Source organism: Ranitomeya imitator, chromosome 6 (genome assembly GCF_032444005.1).
Source record: "Ranitomeya imitator isolate aRanImi1 chromosome 6, aRanImi1.pri, whole genome shotgun sequence".
Lineage (NCBI taxonomy): Eukaryota > Metazoa > Chordata > Amphibia > Anura > Dendrobatidae > Ranitomeya > Ranitomeya imitator.
This window is the reverse complement of record NC_091287.1, coordinates 21,866,600-21,882,452: the sequence shown is the minus strand read 5'-3', so window position 1 is coordinate 21,882,452 and position 15,853 is coordinate 21,866,600. Positions and strand designations below refer to the sequence as shown.

The window sequence follows — 15,853 nt, the reverse complement described above, 5'->3', positions numbered from 1 at the left end:
CTGGAAGAGATAATGGGGCAGATTTATCGAGATTGGTGGTTTTGATGCTAGTCTAAAAAAAAAAAGATCAAGATCTTTGGAGTAATTAGCACCCCATTTATTAAAAGGTGCATGTCACTTAAAAATTGTTAGTAAATGAAGTCTACATCCTCTGTGGACAGGAGGTATTTTTTGCAGTAATTTACTTTCTGGACGTACACCACAGACACTTTTGTAACTTTTGGTGACCATGAGTCATTGGACGTGGTATATCTCGATTTTTCCAAAGCGTTTGATACCGTGCCGCACAAGAGGTTGGTACACAAAATGAGAATGCTTGGTCTGGGGGAAAATGTGTGTAAATGGGTTAGTAACTGGCTAAGTGATAGAAAGCAGAGGGTGGTTATAAATGGTTTAGTCTCTAACTGGGTCGCTGTGACCAGTGGGGTACCGCAGGGGTCAGTATTGGGACCTGTTCTCTTCAACATATTCATTAATGATCTGGTAGAAGGTTTACACAGTAAAATATCGATATTTGCAGATGATACAAAACTATGTAAAGCAGTTAATACAAGAGAAGATAGTATTCTGCTACAGATGGATCTGGATAAGTTGGAAACTTGGGCTGAAAGGTGGCAGATGAGGTTTAACAATGATAAATGTAAGGTTATACACATGGGAAGAAGGAATCAATATCACCATTACACACTGAATGGGAAACCACTGGGTAAATCTGACAGGGAGAAGGACTTGGGGATCCTAGTTAATGATAAACTTACCTGGAGCAGCCAGTGCCAGGCAGCAGCTGCCATGGCAAACAGGATCATGGGGTGCATTAAAAGAGGTCTGGATACACATGATGAGAGCATTATACTGCCTCTGTACAAATCCCTAGTTAGACCGCACATGGAGTACTGTGTCCAGTTTTGGGCACCGGTGCTCAGGAAGGATATAATGGAACTAGAGAGAGTACAAAGGAGGGCAACAAAATTAATAAAGGGGATGGGAGAACTACAATACCCAGATAGATTAGCGAAATTAGGATTATTTAGTCTAGAAAAAAGACGACTGAGGGGCGATCTAATAACCATGTATAAGTATATAAGGGGACAATACAAATATCTCGCTGAGGATCTGTTTATACCAAGGAAGGTGACGGGCACAAGGGGGCATTCTTTACGTCTGGAGGAGAGAAGGTTTTTCCACCAACATAGAAGAGGATTCTTTACTGTTAGGGCAGTGAGAATCTGGAATTGCTTGCCTGAGGAGGTGGTGATGGCGAACTCAGTCGAGGGGTTCAAGAGAGGCCTGGATGTCTTCCTGGAGCAGAACAATATTGTATCATACAATTATTAGGTTCTGTAGAAGGACGTAGATCTGGGGATTTATTATGATGGAATATAGGCTGAACTGGATGGACAAATGTCTTTTTTCGGCCTTACTAACTATGTTACTATGTTACTATGATGCAGACATTGAAAATTTAAGACAATTTGCGACTTTTTGCTCAATTTGGAACTGTCATAAACTGTTTGATAAATCTTGGGCAAATCTTGCACCATGTGGTCACTACACCTTCATACATCCAATCCATGCATCTACACAGATATTTTAATATTAGTTTGGTTATTATTTTTTTCTTAAATCCAATAAGATTTTGTATTACAACTTCAACTCAAAGCCCTGTTAAGGATTTTCCAAAAGTTTCAACAAACTTAAAAAAAATAACTGTGATCAATTAAAAAAAAAAATTAAGAAAAAGGCTAAAATTCCTTTTCTGTCCCCCAACAACCTTCTATACTGCCCTGTTACATGCACAGTTGCAGACAGTCATGAGACTACACCGTTTTATATCTGCTGTAATATTTTTTTAAGTAGCAATTGTTCGGCATTGTCACCTAACTTGATCTGAAATTTTTGGAATTCGATTTTCTCAAGAAAAATGGCAACTAGACGGTGTTCCTTTGAGGGCTGTGATGGAAGGGGATAAAATAATAAAATACATTACACTCACCTGTCCTGGTTTCTCATCTGTCCTTACGTCACCTCCACCGAAGCTTTCCAGTCCAACACCCTGGTATTCTATATTTCCAATGCTTCATTCTGTCACTGTGGCCACTGATTGGCCTCACACAGTCACATGAGGGCACGTAAATGACATCAGTCACTGGTGACATCATTGGCAGGTTGTGCCGGAAGAGCCAAAGACCGATGTGGAGGACCGAGAAGCTTGGGCTGAGATGTAGTAAGGATAGGTGAGGGATTAGCACAGGTGTGTGTAAGGTGTCTTATTATTTCAACCCCTTCTTGTCCCTCAAAAGAAGATAGAAAAATGTGATAATTTTGCTGTATTGGAGCAAATCAAAGGTTCAACAATTCGGAATTCTCCAGAATCTGACATTTGAGTGTAAATCGTAATGAACTTGATTTGTCCTGGATCAATTTGCTCATCTGTAACTGGACTTTATGAAATGATTTGTATTACAGTCTCCATTGTTTTGAAGGGGCGAACATCTCCTAGTATAAAGAACTGAGGTCAAGCTGCAATACCACATATAACCTATGTACAGAGGTGGTGCTGTTTTTTGGAAAAACATGCCATGCTTTTCTAATCTATAACAAACCCTCTTAAAGGGAGAAATGAATCAAGCGTTGCATTAGTCTACATGACACGTCCATTGTCAAAATACAGACTGCAATTGGCAAAAAAAAATGTGTCAAATTATGGAAATATCATGGTTAGGTTAAATAACTTACAATCAGAATACATTTAACTAATAACTATGAGTAATATTTACCTCCTCCCCATCTCAAACATCTTGCCAGATCGTTGCCGGTACCCAGAGGTAGGATAGCCACAGGAGGCTGTTTGGTCAAATTGGCCTTGTCTGTTGGAAAAATAAAGAGATAATATTCATCATGGCATAAAAAATAAATAGGGAGGTCTTACAAAGTTTGGGTACAATCTTCATCCATATCACCTGATTATTCCTTTACTTACACAAATAATTACCAATTACTGTTTCTCAGAAACATTAGGAAACCATGTCTAATTTTATTAAAAAAAGAGCACCACCCGATGTCCACAGAGTGGGCGCAGTATTGGAGCTTAGCACTATTAGTGTCAATGGAGCTGAGCTGTGATACCAGACACAACCTGTGAATAAGGGCAGTGCTGTTCTGGGGAATAAAATTGAAAAAGTCATGGGTTTTTGATCTTTGAAAACCAATTTTTTAGAAAAAATTCTAGATTTTGTAAGATAACTCTTTTTGATTTGCAATATAAGCCAAGCAGGTAATGTTAAGAAAAGTATCAGTATGGCTATGAATTACATGTACGGTCCACTGATTACAATGATTACCATGTAATGTTTCATTATTAGAGTCGAGCAAAAAGATTCACCGGACCCTGGATCAGGGGCCACATTGACAGTCAGTAGCTGCTGGACCAGAGCCCTGCAAACATCCTCCTCCTACCGGTATTCCTAGTACTTCTGATCAACAGACCCATCGTGACGCTCGCCTTTTGCCACAATGATGACATCACTCCAAAGCCTAATGATAAGTGGTGATGAGGATGCCAACAGGAAGGAGAAGGTTCACAGTGCTCTGGTTAGGCAGCCACGGACCATTGATGTGGCTGCTGGACCAAGGTCTTGTAAATGCTTATATCTGTTCATTATTCAACTTGTAATATAGCAGAGGGTGCTTGAAGAAACTATAAAACTTGGGCAATAAATAACTTTTGGTTGTCATGACTGTAAATCCCGAGTTATTTGGAATTTTGATGAGTGACAAGTAAAAGGATTGTCCTATTTCTCCAAACCCTGCATAAAATTACGAAAAGGTCATCTCATTTATAAAGATTGCAATAGGATCTATGGCATAGATGCTAAAGTTATTGATGGTCATGCCTGACAATTTCTCTGGAACCATCTAACCATCTGATGTCTTTGGCGACCTGCCAACTCCCATCCACAGACAACTGCGATAAATAGAAGTTGAGTTTCAATGTCTGATCCTTCTGTTCCCAAGGGAGATAAGTCACCACCAAAGTTGAGGGCTTGTATGTAGAAGAATTAGGAATTTTGAATTTCAGTGCCTGATAGTATTATTTTCAGGAGACACAACCTGCAGCCAGATGTGTCTACACCTATCAGCAGATCATTGCCCATACAGACAACGTACATACTCCACCAAACCAATTGATAATTTTTGTCTGACAATTATCCTACATGTATGACCATAACCATCACAAATGAAACAGTCTTACCACTCAATGTAATTGGGGTCTTCTAGCTATTACTTGGTCAAGGTACTCAAGGATGGCCTTCAACACGCCCAATCCTCTCTCATACCATTGGTAAGATATTCCTAAGTTGTACAGTTGGAATACAGTGAAATACAGATGAACCCTTTGCGGCGCATGTTTGTATGGAGGTTTATATCGTATTACACTTTCTTACCAATGCAGTCTAAAATCCATCCGACTGTCCCATCCCCTCCGCAGGCAAGAACCCGAAAGTCTGCAACATCCCGAAAGAAATTCAACCTGAGACGGAAAAGACAAGTGACGTGAAGCATTGCTAATGTCTAGAATTAAAATATTTCCAATTTTTGGGCTTGATATGTTTCTCCTTTATTTAACTATAGCAAGGATTTAGTTGCCCCAATGGGTGCAGCAACAAGCTGGGAGATACAGCAGCTGCTATGGCACGACAGGGGTCCATCAAATTTTAGAGGTGTAGATAGTGAAGATAGTGTGTAAACTAAAACTTCATTGCAAAACAGCAAAAACGAGAAAAATAATTGTGGACATGAAGACACTTGTTGCTGAAGTTGCTCATACCAAGGATCAAATGGAGCCCCCATTTAAGCAAGTTTTTGTTAAGTGCTGAGCTTGATTACCCATCTAAAACTTTTCCATTATCCTTGATCCAATCCTCAATTTCTGTGGTTCCTCTGGAAAGGGGATTCTCTCCTCTGGGGAGGAGACACGGCCTCAAAATTCAAAAGCAAACGCAAGTCCCTCTAGGAATGCCCCATGCCATAGGTGGTGCAAAGTTAGTTAAAATCATGACCTGGAGCCAATGGAATCCAAAAAAAGATCCCTTTGACCCATATGAGTATAGTATTTAGTGTCCTGCCCCAATTTTTACATTAGGGTACATAGCCCCTGTTTTAGTGGGTTGCTTCAATTCAGCAAATCTTATCAGATGAAATCACCTTATTCTACTCCTAATTTTAAGATTTTATTTTGCGCTGAAGAAGTTCCATATTTTTATTGTAGGATTCATCAGGACCTTTATAATTTATTGCAATGGAATTATCAGTTTGTTTCTTCTTTTGGAAAGGGGGCAAATTTTTATCCATTACATAAAAAAATTTTGCAAATCAAAAAAAAATGAATATAAAATATAAATAATAAAATATTGTAAAAATCGTACCGGCATGCATTTTTTAAAAAGCAAAGTAAAAAAATTTCTTAAGTCTTACAACCTGCAGATAATCCCGGATAAATGTAGAAGCAACGCTATTACCGCAAGCGCCAAACAGTTATATCATTTATTAATGTTTCAAAAGTTGATATGAAAGGATAAATTGTAGAATGGGGGAAAAACTTTCATGTGGTTTCCAATTATTATTTGGTAAAATTACAAATTTAAAAGATTAATTTTTGAAAACAAAAATAACTTCACGGGGACGGAATAGAGAATATTACTCATGTAAATGTAAACATATATACAAAACGAAGCCTCCTACCCCGGCATAGGTCCGATCCCAGCAAGACTGTAAACCTGTCGTGGATTTAGAAGGTACTGAAATTTCCTATGTATCCTGCAGATAAAAAATAATGAAAGAAAACTTACAAGAAGTTTATGAAGTGACAAAAAACGAAACATATTGGCATTTTATAGCACAATAAAGACATAGGACTCATTCGGAGCATATTTGTTAATGTCCTCTAATATTGAATGTGTTGGTTTTTTTTTTCTCCTACCCTTGATAAAAAATTCATTAATGTGATGGAAATTGTAAGAAAGAAAAATGGTTTTCATAATCAGATAGTAAAATAAAACTGAACGCTCCCTGTTGATCACATTCACGGTTCATATATTAAGTAATGTCTCGTAATATGAGGTATATTGATAATAATTATAGAAAGGCAAATGCTGGGTCTCGGCAATAAATTACGAGCTTATGTGTGACTGTGAGAACAAAAAAAGAGGACGATTTTACAAAATGTAAAAAAAAAGAAAAAGAGTACCATGCCGTAATATTGTTATTATGGACAGTGGAACTGTGGGTCTTGATAATCGTTTTGTCGGTAATAGTCAACAGAGTTTAGGGTTCTCGATAATCTTAAATGTGGTTACAAAATAAGAGAACCTTGGGTCCTCTCGATCGGACCAATATATCTGCTACGAGTATTAGACAATAGAGTTTAGAGGTTTCATGATCATTTAAATCAGGTTTCCAAGGTGTAAGTATATTGCGTGACCTTCAGCCATCCAACCAATGTTTTATGGGCAATGGGCAGAGTTTACCGGTTCAACACTAATCTATAATATGATTACAAGGTGTAAGTACGTAGAGTGCCCTTGAACTGTCCGACAAATCTGTTATGAAAAATGGGTGATGGAGTTTATGGGTTCAACATAAATCTAAAATGTGGCTACAAGGTTTGGTAACGTAGAGGGCTCTTCAACCAACTGACCAATGCTCTTTTGAGAGAGTTTGATGATTACACACTGATCTAAAAGGTGTTCACTAGAGATGAGAAAATAAATTCAAGTGTAATTGAATCCTTCATAATCCTCATTCACAAACTTGCAAATTTGTATGTAATGCTATAACAAGGTGGCCACTGGCTGCCATTTTTCTAAGCCACTATGGACAGTTTTAATTCTGCACACATAGGTCCTGGCGAACATCGTGACTAGTGACTACCTTCTGATATTTGAAAGTATCGGTATCGGATGGTATCGGCCGATACCGGCAAAATATCGGATCTCGCTGATGCCGATACCCGATACCAATACAAGTCAATGGGACACAAATATCGGAATGTATCCTCGATGGTTCCCAGGGTCTGAAGGAGAGGAAACTCTCCTTCAGGCCCTGGGATCCATATTGATGTAAAAAATAAAGAATAAAAATAAAAAATATGGCTATACTCACCCCTCCGAAGAACCCTGGCTGTCACCGCTGCAAGCGTCCGCCTCCGTTCCTGAGAATTGCAGCGAGTGAAGGACCTTTGATGACCGCTCACGTGACCGCTCACCTGACCGCGATGTCAACGAAGGTCCTTCACTCACTACATTCTCAGGAACGGAGGCGGACGCTCGCAGCAGTGATAGCCAGGGTTCTTCGGAGGGGTGAGTATAGCCATATTTTTTATTTTTATTCTTTATTTTTTACATTATTATGGATCCCAGGGCCTGAAGGAGAGTCTCCTCTCCTCCAGACCCTTGGAACCATACGCACCGCACACTCCGATACCGATTTCCGATATCACAAAAATATTGGAACTCGGTATCGGAATTCCGATACAGCAAATATCGGCCGATACCCGATACTTGCTGTCTCAGAATAATCGTGACATCAAGATAATGTGACCTCTGTGGGCTTGCGTAAATCCCTCTGGGCCTCATGAAGTCAAGCACATCATGAGAGGCCCGGGAAATCCAGCGAGAGTAGCGGGTGATCAGAAGATGAAACCAGGACTGAATGGATGGCAGTGAGTAGTGGAGGAGCTGAAGAGGCGAGCTTCAGGTAAGTATAAAGATTTTTTCATTTTCTTACGTATGACATTTATTATGCTTTGGGGTCTGTAGAGAACCCAGAGCATAATAAGGGACATTAAATTTGCAGACAATATCAATTTTCCCAGGAAAAAACACGAGAACAGGTAAAATCGAATTTTGCCTGATCTGCTCATGTCTAGTGGTTATAAGATGTAAGTACGTAAAGTTCCCTTTAATGAACCTACATATGTTTTGTGTGCAATGGACAAAGTTTAAGGGTTCCCCAGTAATTAAAAAAGTAGCTACATATTATGGATACGTAAAGTGACAATCAACCAACTGGCAAATGTTCTTCAGCAATGGTCTACAGAGCTTATGGGTTCCACACTAATCTAAAATGGAGTTAGAGGGTTTGAGTATGTTTTGTCCTCGGCCTGAAAGTCATAAGTGAATTCTAAGCAGAGTTTAGGGGTTCCACACTAATCTGAAGTATGGTTTTGAGGTATAAGTACAGAAAGTGCCATACATCTACCAGAAGTATGCTCTCTTGGCAACAGTCAACAAAGTTTATGGGTTCCAAACTATCCTTAAATGTCGATAGAACATAATAGTGCATTGTGTGCCTTTCACCTGATTGACACTGTGTTCCATTGGAACTGAACAGCAGGGTTTGGGGGTTTCCACACTAATCTAAACTGAGGTTACAAAGCGCAAAGTGTGAGCATGTAAAATGACCTCAGCCTGCCAGATATGGTCTATAGGCGATATAAATTCTATCGTTCCACAATACTCTAAAATGTGGTAACGGTGTATTTCAGTGTCCTAAACATAACCTAGATACATTATGTTGTTTGGGTAATGATTCTACAACACTAATCAAAAATGAGTTTAGGGCCTCCGACAATAGGTGTAGCTGATAGTGATGAGCGAGTATACTCGTTGCTCAGGTTTTCCAGAGCATACTCAGGTGGTCTCCGATTATTTGTGACTGCTCAGAGTGTTCTTTGCTACAGCTGCATGATATGTAGCTACTAGACAGCTTGATTACATGTGGAGACTCCCTAGCATCCAGGCAACCCCCACATGTACTCAGCCTGGCTAGCAGCTGTAAATCATGCAGCTGTGTCAACAAAAACTAAATCTCCGAGCAGTCAAAAATACTCAGAGACCACCCGAGCGTGCTCGGGAAAACCCGAGCAACGAGTACATTCGCTCATCACTAGTAGCTGACAATTTTTTTGGTCCTATTACACACAAGCCATAGGGGAGAGGCTCCTGCTGCAGCCAGTTGTCTTACAGCCAGACGCAAGGCAGTGAGAAGGAGGAGATGAACATGGCTGAGCTCCTGAGGAACATAGAGAAGTTTGTTTTACAACTCAGCTCAGTTTTAACTGCAACATGAGATAATGTATGATGAATGGAGACTAGAAGATGAGGACTGAAAATACTGGGGTATTTTTATGTCAATTTTCTTGGTTTAGTGCTACTTTAAATTTACATACATAATTATTCACATGTTGTTCTTAAAGCTTGGAATTGGTCTGAGAAGGCAGGGAATTTACATACCTTTCACCTTGTTTTCCACCACTTTTTGGATTTACAAAGATCAGAAGAGGATGTGTTCCTGCAATTGGAGTAATCTGGAGTAATCAAAAAAGTAAAATTACCATGACTAGTAATAACAGTAGATCATAATCATAGCATTAATTTTCGTCCCCATATTCAACTAACACTTTTGCACTTTTTCTTTAAAAAAAAACAAGCAAAACTATGGCCAAAGTTTATAAAGAAAGTGATTCACTGACCTGTTCCTGACCATAAAAGTTCACATGTTTCAAGGCATATGCCTGATACGCATCGTTTGCCTCAAAAACGTCAACTTTTATGCTCTAATAAGGGACTTTTTCCATACAAGTCTTTTTTGGCATGCCATCCTTTCACTGCAATGTTTTTAATTATTGAAAAATAAAGCTTTATACTTTTTAGATGTGCCAGATTTTTGATTTTTAGATCATACTCGTAATCTGGTCTCTGGGTAACACCATTGTAGGGGAGGATGAGAGCACTGGATGTGGCTTGCAACCATATCGTAGAATTGAATGTGGCTTTTAAGGTAAGAAAGATTGGGGAATAGCTAATTGTGATGACCATTCGTATTCAAGGGTATAAATCGGGGGGGACATGATTATTTTTTTTAAGAGGGATTGCACATTGCGAGAAGTCCTGAATTTTTTAGCGATAGAAAAAAATATGCCTGAGGAAGGAGTAGGGTCTACTCCGAAACGCGTTGCAATAAAATTAGAAGGTTTTTTCATCCTTACCACCTTTGTTGGCGGAAGAGCTCAGGATCTACCTCACTCTTCGATCCTTTCCATGAATTTTTGAGTGATCCTGATCCTGAATTACATTTTTTTTATACTCAATTATTTCTCAACTCTCCTATATTGGCCCGAAAAGGGTGGTCCCAAGATCTAGAGATTTTCCAAAAATCCTAGAGCCAATATGAAATTGTAAATGCACAATAACTGCGCCAACATTTTCCCCAAAAAGCTCCACTATGACTCCAGGCATACATGATTGTGTATAATGTATAATGTGTGATGCAGCAAAAAAATACTGCGTTCACACACGGGGGAAGTTAGAGCACTTGAACTGCACATGCGCACTCCTTGCAGTGCCAATGGCAATAATGCGCATGCGCCATCTCAATGCGCAAGGAGAAGAGAAAACCAGCTCAAACCTCTTAGGACATTGTCATAGACAATGATGGACAGTGATGGAGAGAATCCTTCGTACTGCCTCATTTTTGGCAATTGATTGTATTGACAAATATTGATTGTTTTTGACATATGATAGAATAGTTTGACTTTTTTCGAAGCAAAATTTAAAAAAATATATATTAATTGTCTTTGTTCGAAGCAATATTTAAAAAAATATATATTAATTAAAAATAAGAAATAATAATTAAAGTCTCTTAAAAACAGAAACAAAAATCATCAATTGCCCAAAGTGGCAAAAATTCTCAAAAATACTTTTTAACTTTTGGAAATACAGAATGAAAGGAAATCTTAAAAAAGTACAAACCTACAATCTCAGGCGCTGGGAAGGAGGATATATTACCAAGAATAATACAGAGTTTGCTGCAGTTAATTAATTTATTAACATGTTTAGAAAATACATTAACAAAACGAATAAATATAATTTAGCGAAAACAAACAAACAAAAAATTCTCGCTAAAGATTCAGCTCATGGAAATACAAAGCGTTCCGTGTAATAATAATTGCAGTTGTCAAACGTATAAGTAATACATTCACTGCTGCTTAATATAATACTGGAACTAATTAAAATTGATTAAACATTTTACGGCTCGCCCTCTTGCATATTACCAAGGTATTGACATCCAGGGTTTCTTTCATTTTTCATCAATTTTAGTTATTTATTTCAATTTCAATAACCATAAAATCATCTATTGTAGCGAAGGATAAACTAAACTTAACATGACAAAGATAAAGTGCTTAGCCCACGTCCCTATGGACCCAGGTTAATTAATGAGCCTCATCCTAAGGTTATACATGATCTATTACTTCCTCTAATTAGAAGTAATAATCATGATCATTATTCTGGTTAGCAAGAATGGAATAAGATGAATGTGCTTAAGTATGATTAATAAGAAGAGAAAAAGAAGAAATTCAGATGATCACGGCCAAACCTAACATATTAGTACTGACTCCGGCAAGAAGTTCTATCATATTCTCATTTTACAACTGCGAATTGAATTAACTGGAATATGAGCATTTCTTATTTTTCTTCATTTGTTTTTGCATTTTTCTAATGAGCGGAATGTTAAACCCATCATCAGATCATTTCTTTATTGTTTAGATATTTTTTCTTCTTTTTTTATGTTTCTTTTAAACCAATAACAATATAAAAATTTAAAAAATCTTAAAGAAATATTTATAATTAGAAAATATAAAAAAAATGACTATAGATTACTTTTTTATTACATGAAAGACTTAATATCACTTGGTTTTATCGGATTTTAAGTTAAAGCGATGGATCCATTATTAGTCTGGATCTATCCTCACCTATTGGATTCTCACCCATCCCTTGTAGATTGTGAGCCCTCGCGGGCAGGGTCCGCTCTCCTCCTGTACCAGTCGTGACTTGTATTGTTTAAGATTATTGTACTTGTTTTTATTATGTATACTCCTCCTCACATGTAAAACGCCAAGGAATAAATGGCGCTATAATATAAAATAATAATATAATATTCATGTTGGATATTTATTATCATTATAATTTATTTACTTATTTTGTCATTTTGATTTATGAACCCTTTTCACTATAATAAGGAATTTTGGTTGACAAATGGGTCTGTCTTAAAGAAGCACTCCTCTTCCTCCTCTTCCCCCTTGTCCTCCTCCTCCTATCAAACTTTGCATCCTCTTAATACACTGCTCAAAAAAATAAAGGAAACACTGTGGTCATGAGTGGTACTTCGGCTGGTTCTGTCCATGAGCTTCCTTTGGTGGATGTGAGTGGGGCTGCGGCTTCTGAGTTTCCTTCCTCAGGTGACGAGGTTAAGTCGTTAGGTGCTGCTCTATTTAACTCCACCTAGTTCTTTGTTCCTGGCCTCCAGTCAATGTTCCAGTATTGGTCTTGCTCTCTCCTGGATCGTTCTTGTGGCCTGTCTGCCCTGCATAAGCTAAGTTCTGCTTGTGTTACTTTTGTTTGTTATTTTTTCTGTCCAGCTTGCTATATTGGTTTGTCTTGCTTGCTGGAAGCTCTGAGACGCAGAGGGAGCACCTCCGTACTGTTAGTCGGTGCGGAGGGTCTTTTTGCGCCCTCTGCGTGGTTGTTTGTAGGTTTTTGTGCTGACCGCAAAGCTATCTTTCCTATCCTCGGTCTATTTAGTAAGTCGGGCCTCACTTTGCTAAAATCTATTTCATTTCTGTGTTTGTGTTTTCATCTTTGCTCACAGTCATTATATGTGGGGGGCTGCCTTTTCCTTTGGGGAATTTCTCTGAGGCAAGGTAGGCTTATTTTTCTATCTTCAGGGCTAGCTAGTTTCTCAGGCTGTGCCCGAGGCGCCTAGGTCTGGTCAGGAGCGCTCCACGGCTACCTCTAGTGTGGTGTGATAGGATTAGGGATTGCGGTCAGCAGAGTTCCCACGTCTCAGAGCTCGTCCTATGTGTTTAGCAACTATCAGGTCATTTTCTGTGCTCGTAACCACCAGGTCCATTGTGGTTCTGAATCACCAGTTCATAACAATCCACCATTCACAATAGGTGATGTCACAGCTCACCTCCTCCTCCTCTTGTACAATGACTGATAACACCTCTATATACAATAGATAACACAGGATCCACCATTCACAATAGGTGATATCACAGCTCTCCTCCTCCTCCTGTACAATGACTGATAACACCTCTGTATACAGTAGATAACACAGGATCCACCATTCACAATAGGTGATGTCACAGCTAACCTCCTCCTCCTCTTGTACAATGACTGATAACACCTCTATATACAGTAGATAACACAGGATCCACCATTCACAATAGGTAATGTCACAGCTCACCTCCTCCTCCTCCTGTACAATGACTGTTAACACCTCTATATGCAGTATATAACACAGGATCCACCATTCACAATAGGTGATGTCACAGCTCACCTCCTCCTCCTGTACAATGACTGATAACACCTCTATATACAGTAGATAACACAGGATCCACCATTCACAATAGGTGATGTCACAGCTCACCTCCTCCTCCTGTACAATGACTGATAACACCTCTATATACAGTAGATAGCACAGGATCCACCATTCACAATAGGTGATATCAGAGCTCACCTCCTCCCCTTGTACAATGACTGATAACACCTCTATATACAGTAGATAACACAGGATCCACCATTCACAATAGATGATGTCACAGCTCACCTCCCCATCCTGTACAATGACTGATAACACCTCTATATATAGTAGATAACACAGGATCCACCATTCACAATAGGTGATGTCACAGCTCACCTCCTCCTGTACAATAACTGATAACACCTCTATATACAGTAGATAGCACAGGATCCACCATTCACAATAGGTGATGTCACAGCTCACCTCCTCCTCCTGTACAATGACTGATAACACCTCTATATACAGTAGATAACACAGGATCCACCATTCACAGTAGGTGATGTCACAGCTCACCTCCTCCTCCTGTACAATGACTGATAACACCTCTATATACAGTAGATAACACAGGATCCACCACTCACAATAGGTGATGTCACAGCTCACCTCCTCCTCCTGTACAATGACTGATAACACCTCTATATACAGTAGATAACACAGGATCCACCATTCACAATAGGTGATGTCACAGCTCACCTCCTCCTCCTGTACAATGACCGATAACACCTCTATATACAGGAGATAACACAGGATCCACCATTCACAATAGGTGATGTCACAGCTCACCCCCTCCTCTTCCCTTCACAGTGACCTTTACCCACACTCACTAAATTCTTCAATATAAAATAGATTCATCCATTTCTCCTAATGTACTTTTTTTTATTTAACTTTTTTTGCAATGCTTATACTGTACTATAATGACTTATAAAAAAACTAATGCAAATTATTTTTTTTTTAAATATTAAATATAAAAAAAAAACAATATCATAGATTACATGTTTTATTATATTATATAATGATTTAATTCCACCTGTCTTTATTGGACATTAACGTAAAGTGTTTGGCTCTTTGTTAGTCTGGGTCCATATGATCAGCATGAGGGACTTCGATAAAGTACTGGTATTTAGTCATTATTGAAACTTGTGAACTTTGACCATAATTTGTGGAATTCCTGAAAGAACAGAAGTCTACAATACAAATATATCTCTATATCTATCTATTATCTATCTATATTATCTATCTATTATCTATCTATTATCTATTATCTATCTATATTATCTATCCATTATCTATCTACTATGTATCTATTTATCTATTATCTATCTATTATCTATTATCTCTCTATTATCTGTCTTTTATCTATCTATTATCTATCTATCTATTTATCTATTATCTATCTATATTATCTATTATCTCTCTATCTATTATCTATCAATATTATCTATCTATTTATCTATCTATATTATCTATCTATCTATATACATATATCCTTTTTTTAAAATATCGATGATGATAAGGAAAATAAAAAAAATAAATAAATGCTAAAAAAGAAAAAGAAATGTCTTGGCCACCAAAGTGAAAGCCACTCTTTGCTCCTTGATTATGACCTAATGGAACATATGGACGGCAGCCCCTATATTACTGCAGAATGAGAACGCCGTGCAGCGCGGCACTAATTAGAAGACAATGAATGATACTAGAGAAGTAGAGATCAGATTTTAAAGCGGCTATAAAATTTTGAAGAGGCATTAATTGCAATAAATCTCTGAACTCCCGGTACTTAGCGTGCCATTGCCAAATAATGACCAGGGAGACATCGCCAAGTCATCAGATTTTATTGCCTCATAATTAGAAGCTCACACTTGAGGCCGAGCAGCGGGTTTTTATCATAATGTCTCAATAATTTGTTGTAATATCCAATATGTCAGCCTTCAACCCGAACTCAACTCTCCCTCTGATTTTCTATGAGTATTTAATTTACGTCGACATTTCCTCATTGCGTCGGAGTGGAAAATATTCTATTCAGTCCTATTATTAAAGATAAGCCTATCGATCTGTAACAAATCAAACTCATTAGGAATTTCTTCAAAATTTCACGCCTCTTTCACTCATTACATATCCAGCCGGCTCCTCTGGGGCGGGTCTATGGCTCTTCCTGCATTGAGGCTATTGGTTGAGCTCTTGCAGTGAAGTTGGGAGGCAATGGACATTATTGAAGTCAATGATGGACATTTCCACCTCCTTGACTTTGTGGACTACAGCACCAGAAGAAGTAAACAGTTGTGTAGAGGACCAAGAAGCAGCAGCGACGGCAGAGGCAAAGTAAGAACAAGTAAGAGAGTATACTCGCTCCATGTGGAATTTACCGATGGAATAGAACAAATTTCAGACGACTCGTTCATCTCTACCTAAAATTCTTATTAATCATCAA

At 38.4% G+C, this 15,853-nt stretch overlaps 1 protein-coding gene across 3 annotated transcripts in view; it reads right to left on the bottom strand.

Annotated features, from left to right (window-relative positions):
- The window catches only part of DGKB (diacylglycerol kinase beta), a 790,513-nt gene that overhangs the window by 424,796 nt on the left and 349,864 nt on the right, over positions 1 to 15,853 (bottom strand). For all 3 annotated transcript variants that reach the window (XM_069729311.1, XM_069729309.1, XM_069729312.1), the window contains exons 15-18: positions 9,294 to 9,367; positions 5,743 to 5,817; positions 4,446 to 4,531; positions 2,778 to 2,867 (exon numbers count right to left, since the gene is read on the bottom strand). In XM_069729311.1, the coding sequence (XP_069585412.1) occupies positions 2,778 to 2,867; positions 4,446 to 4,531; positions 5,743 to 5,817; positions 9,294 to 9,367 (325 nt within the window). The remainder of the gene's footprint in view (positions 1 to 2,777; positions 2,868 to 4,445; positions 4,532 to 5,742; positions 5,818 to 9,293; positions 9,368 to 15,853) is intronic.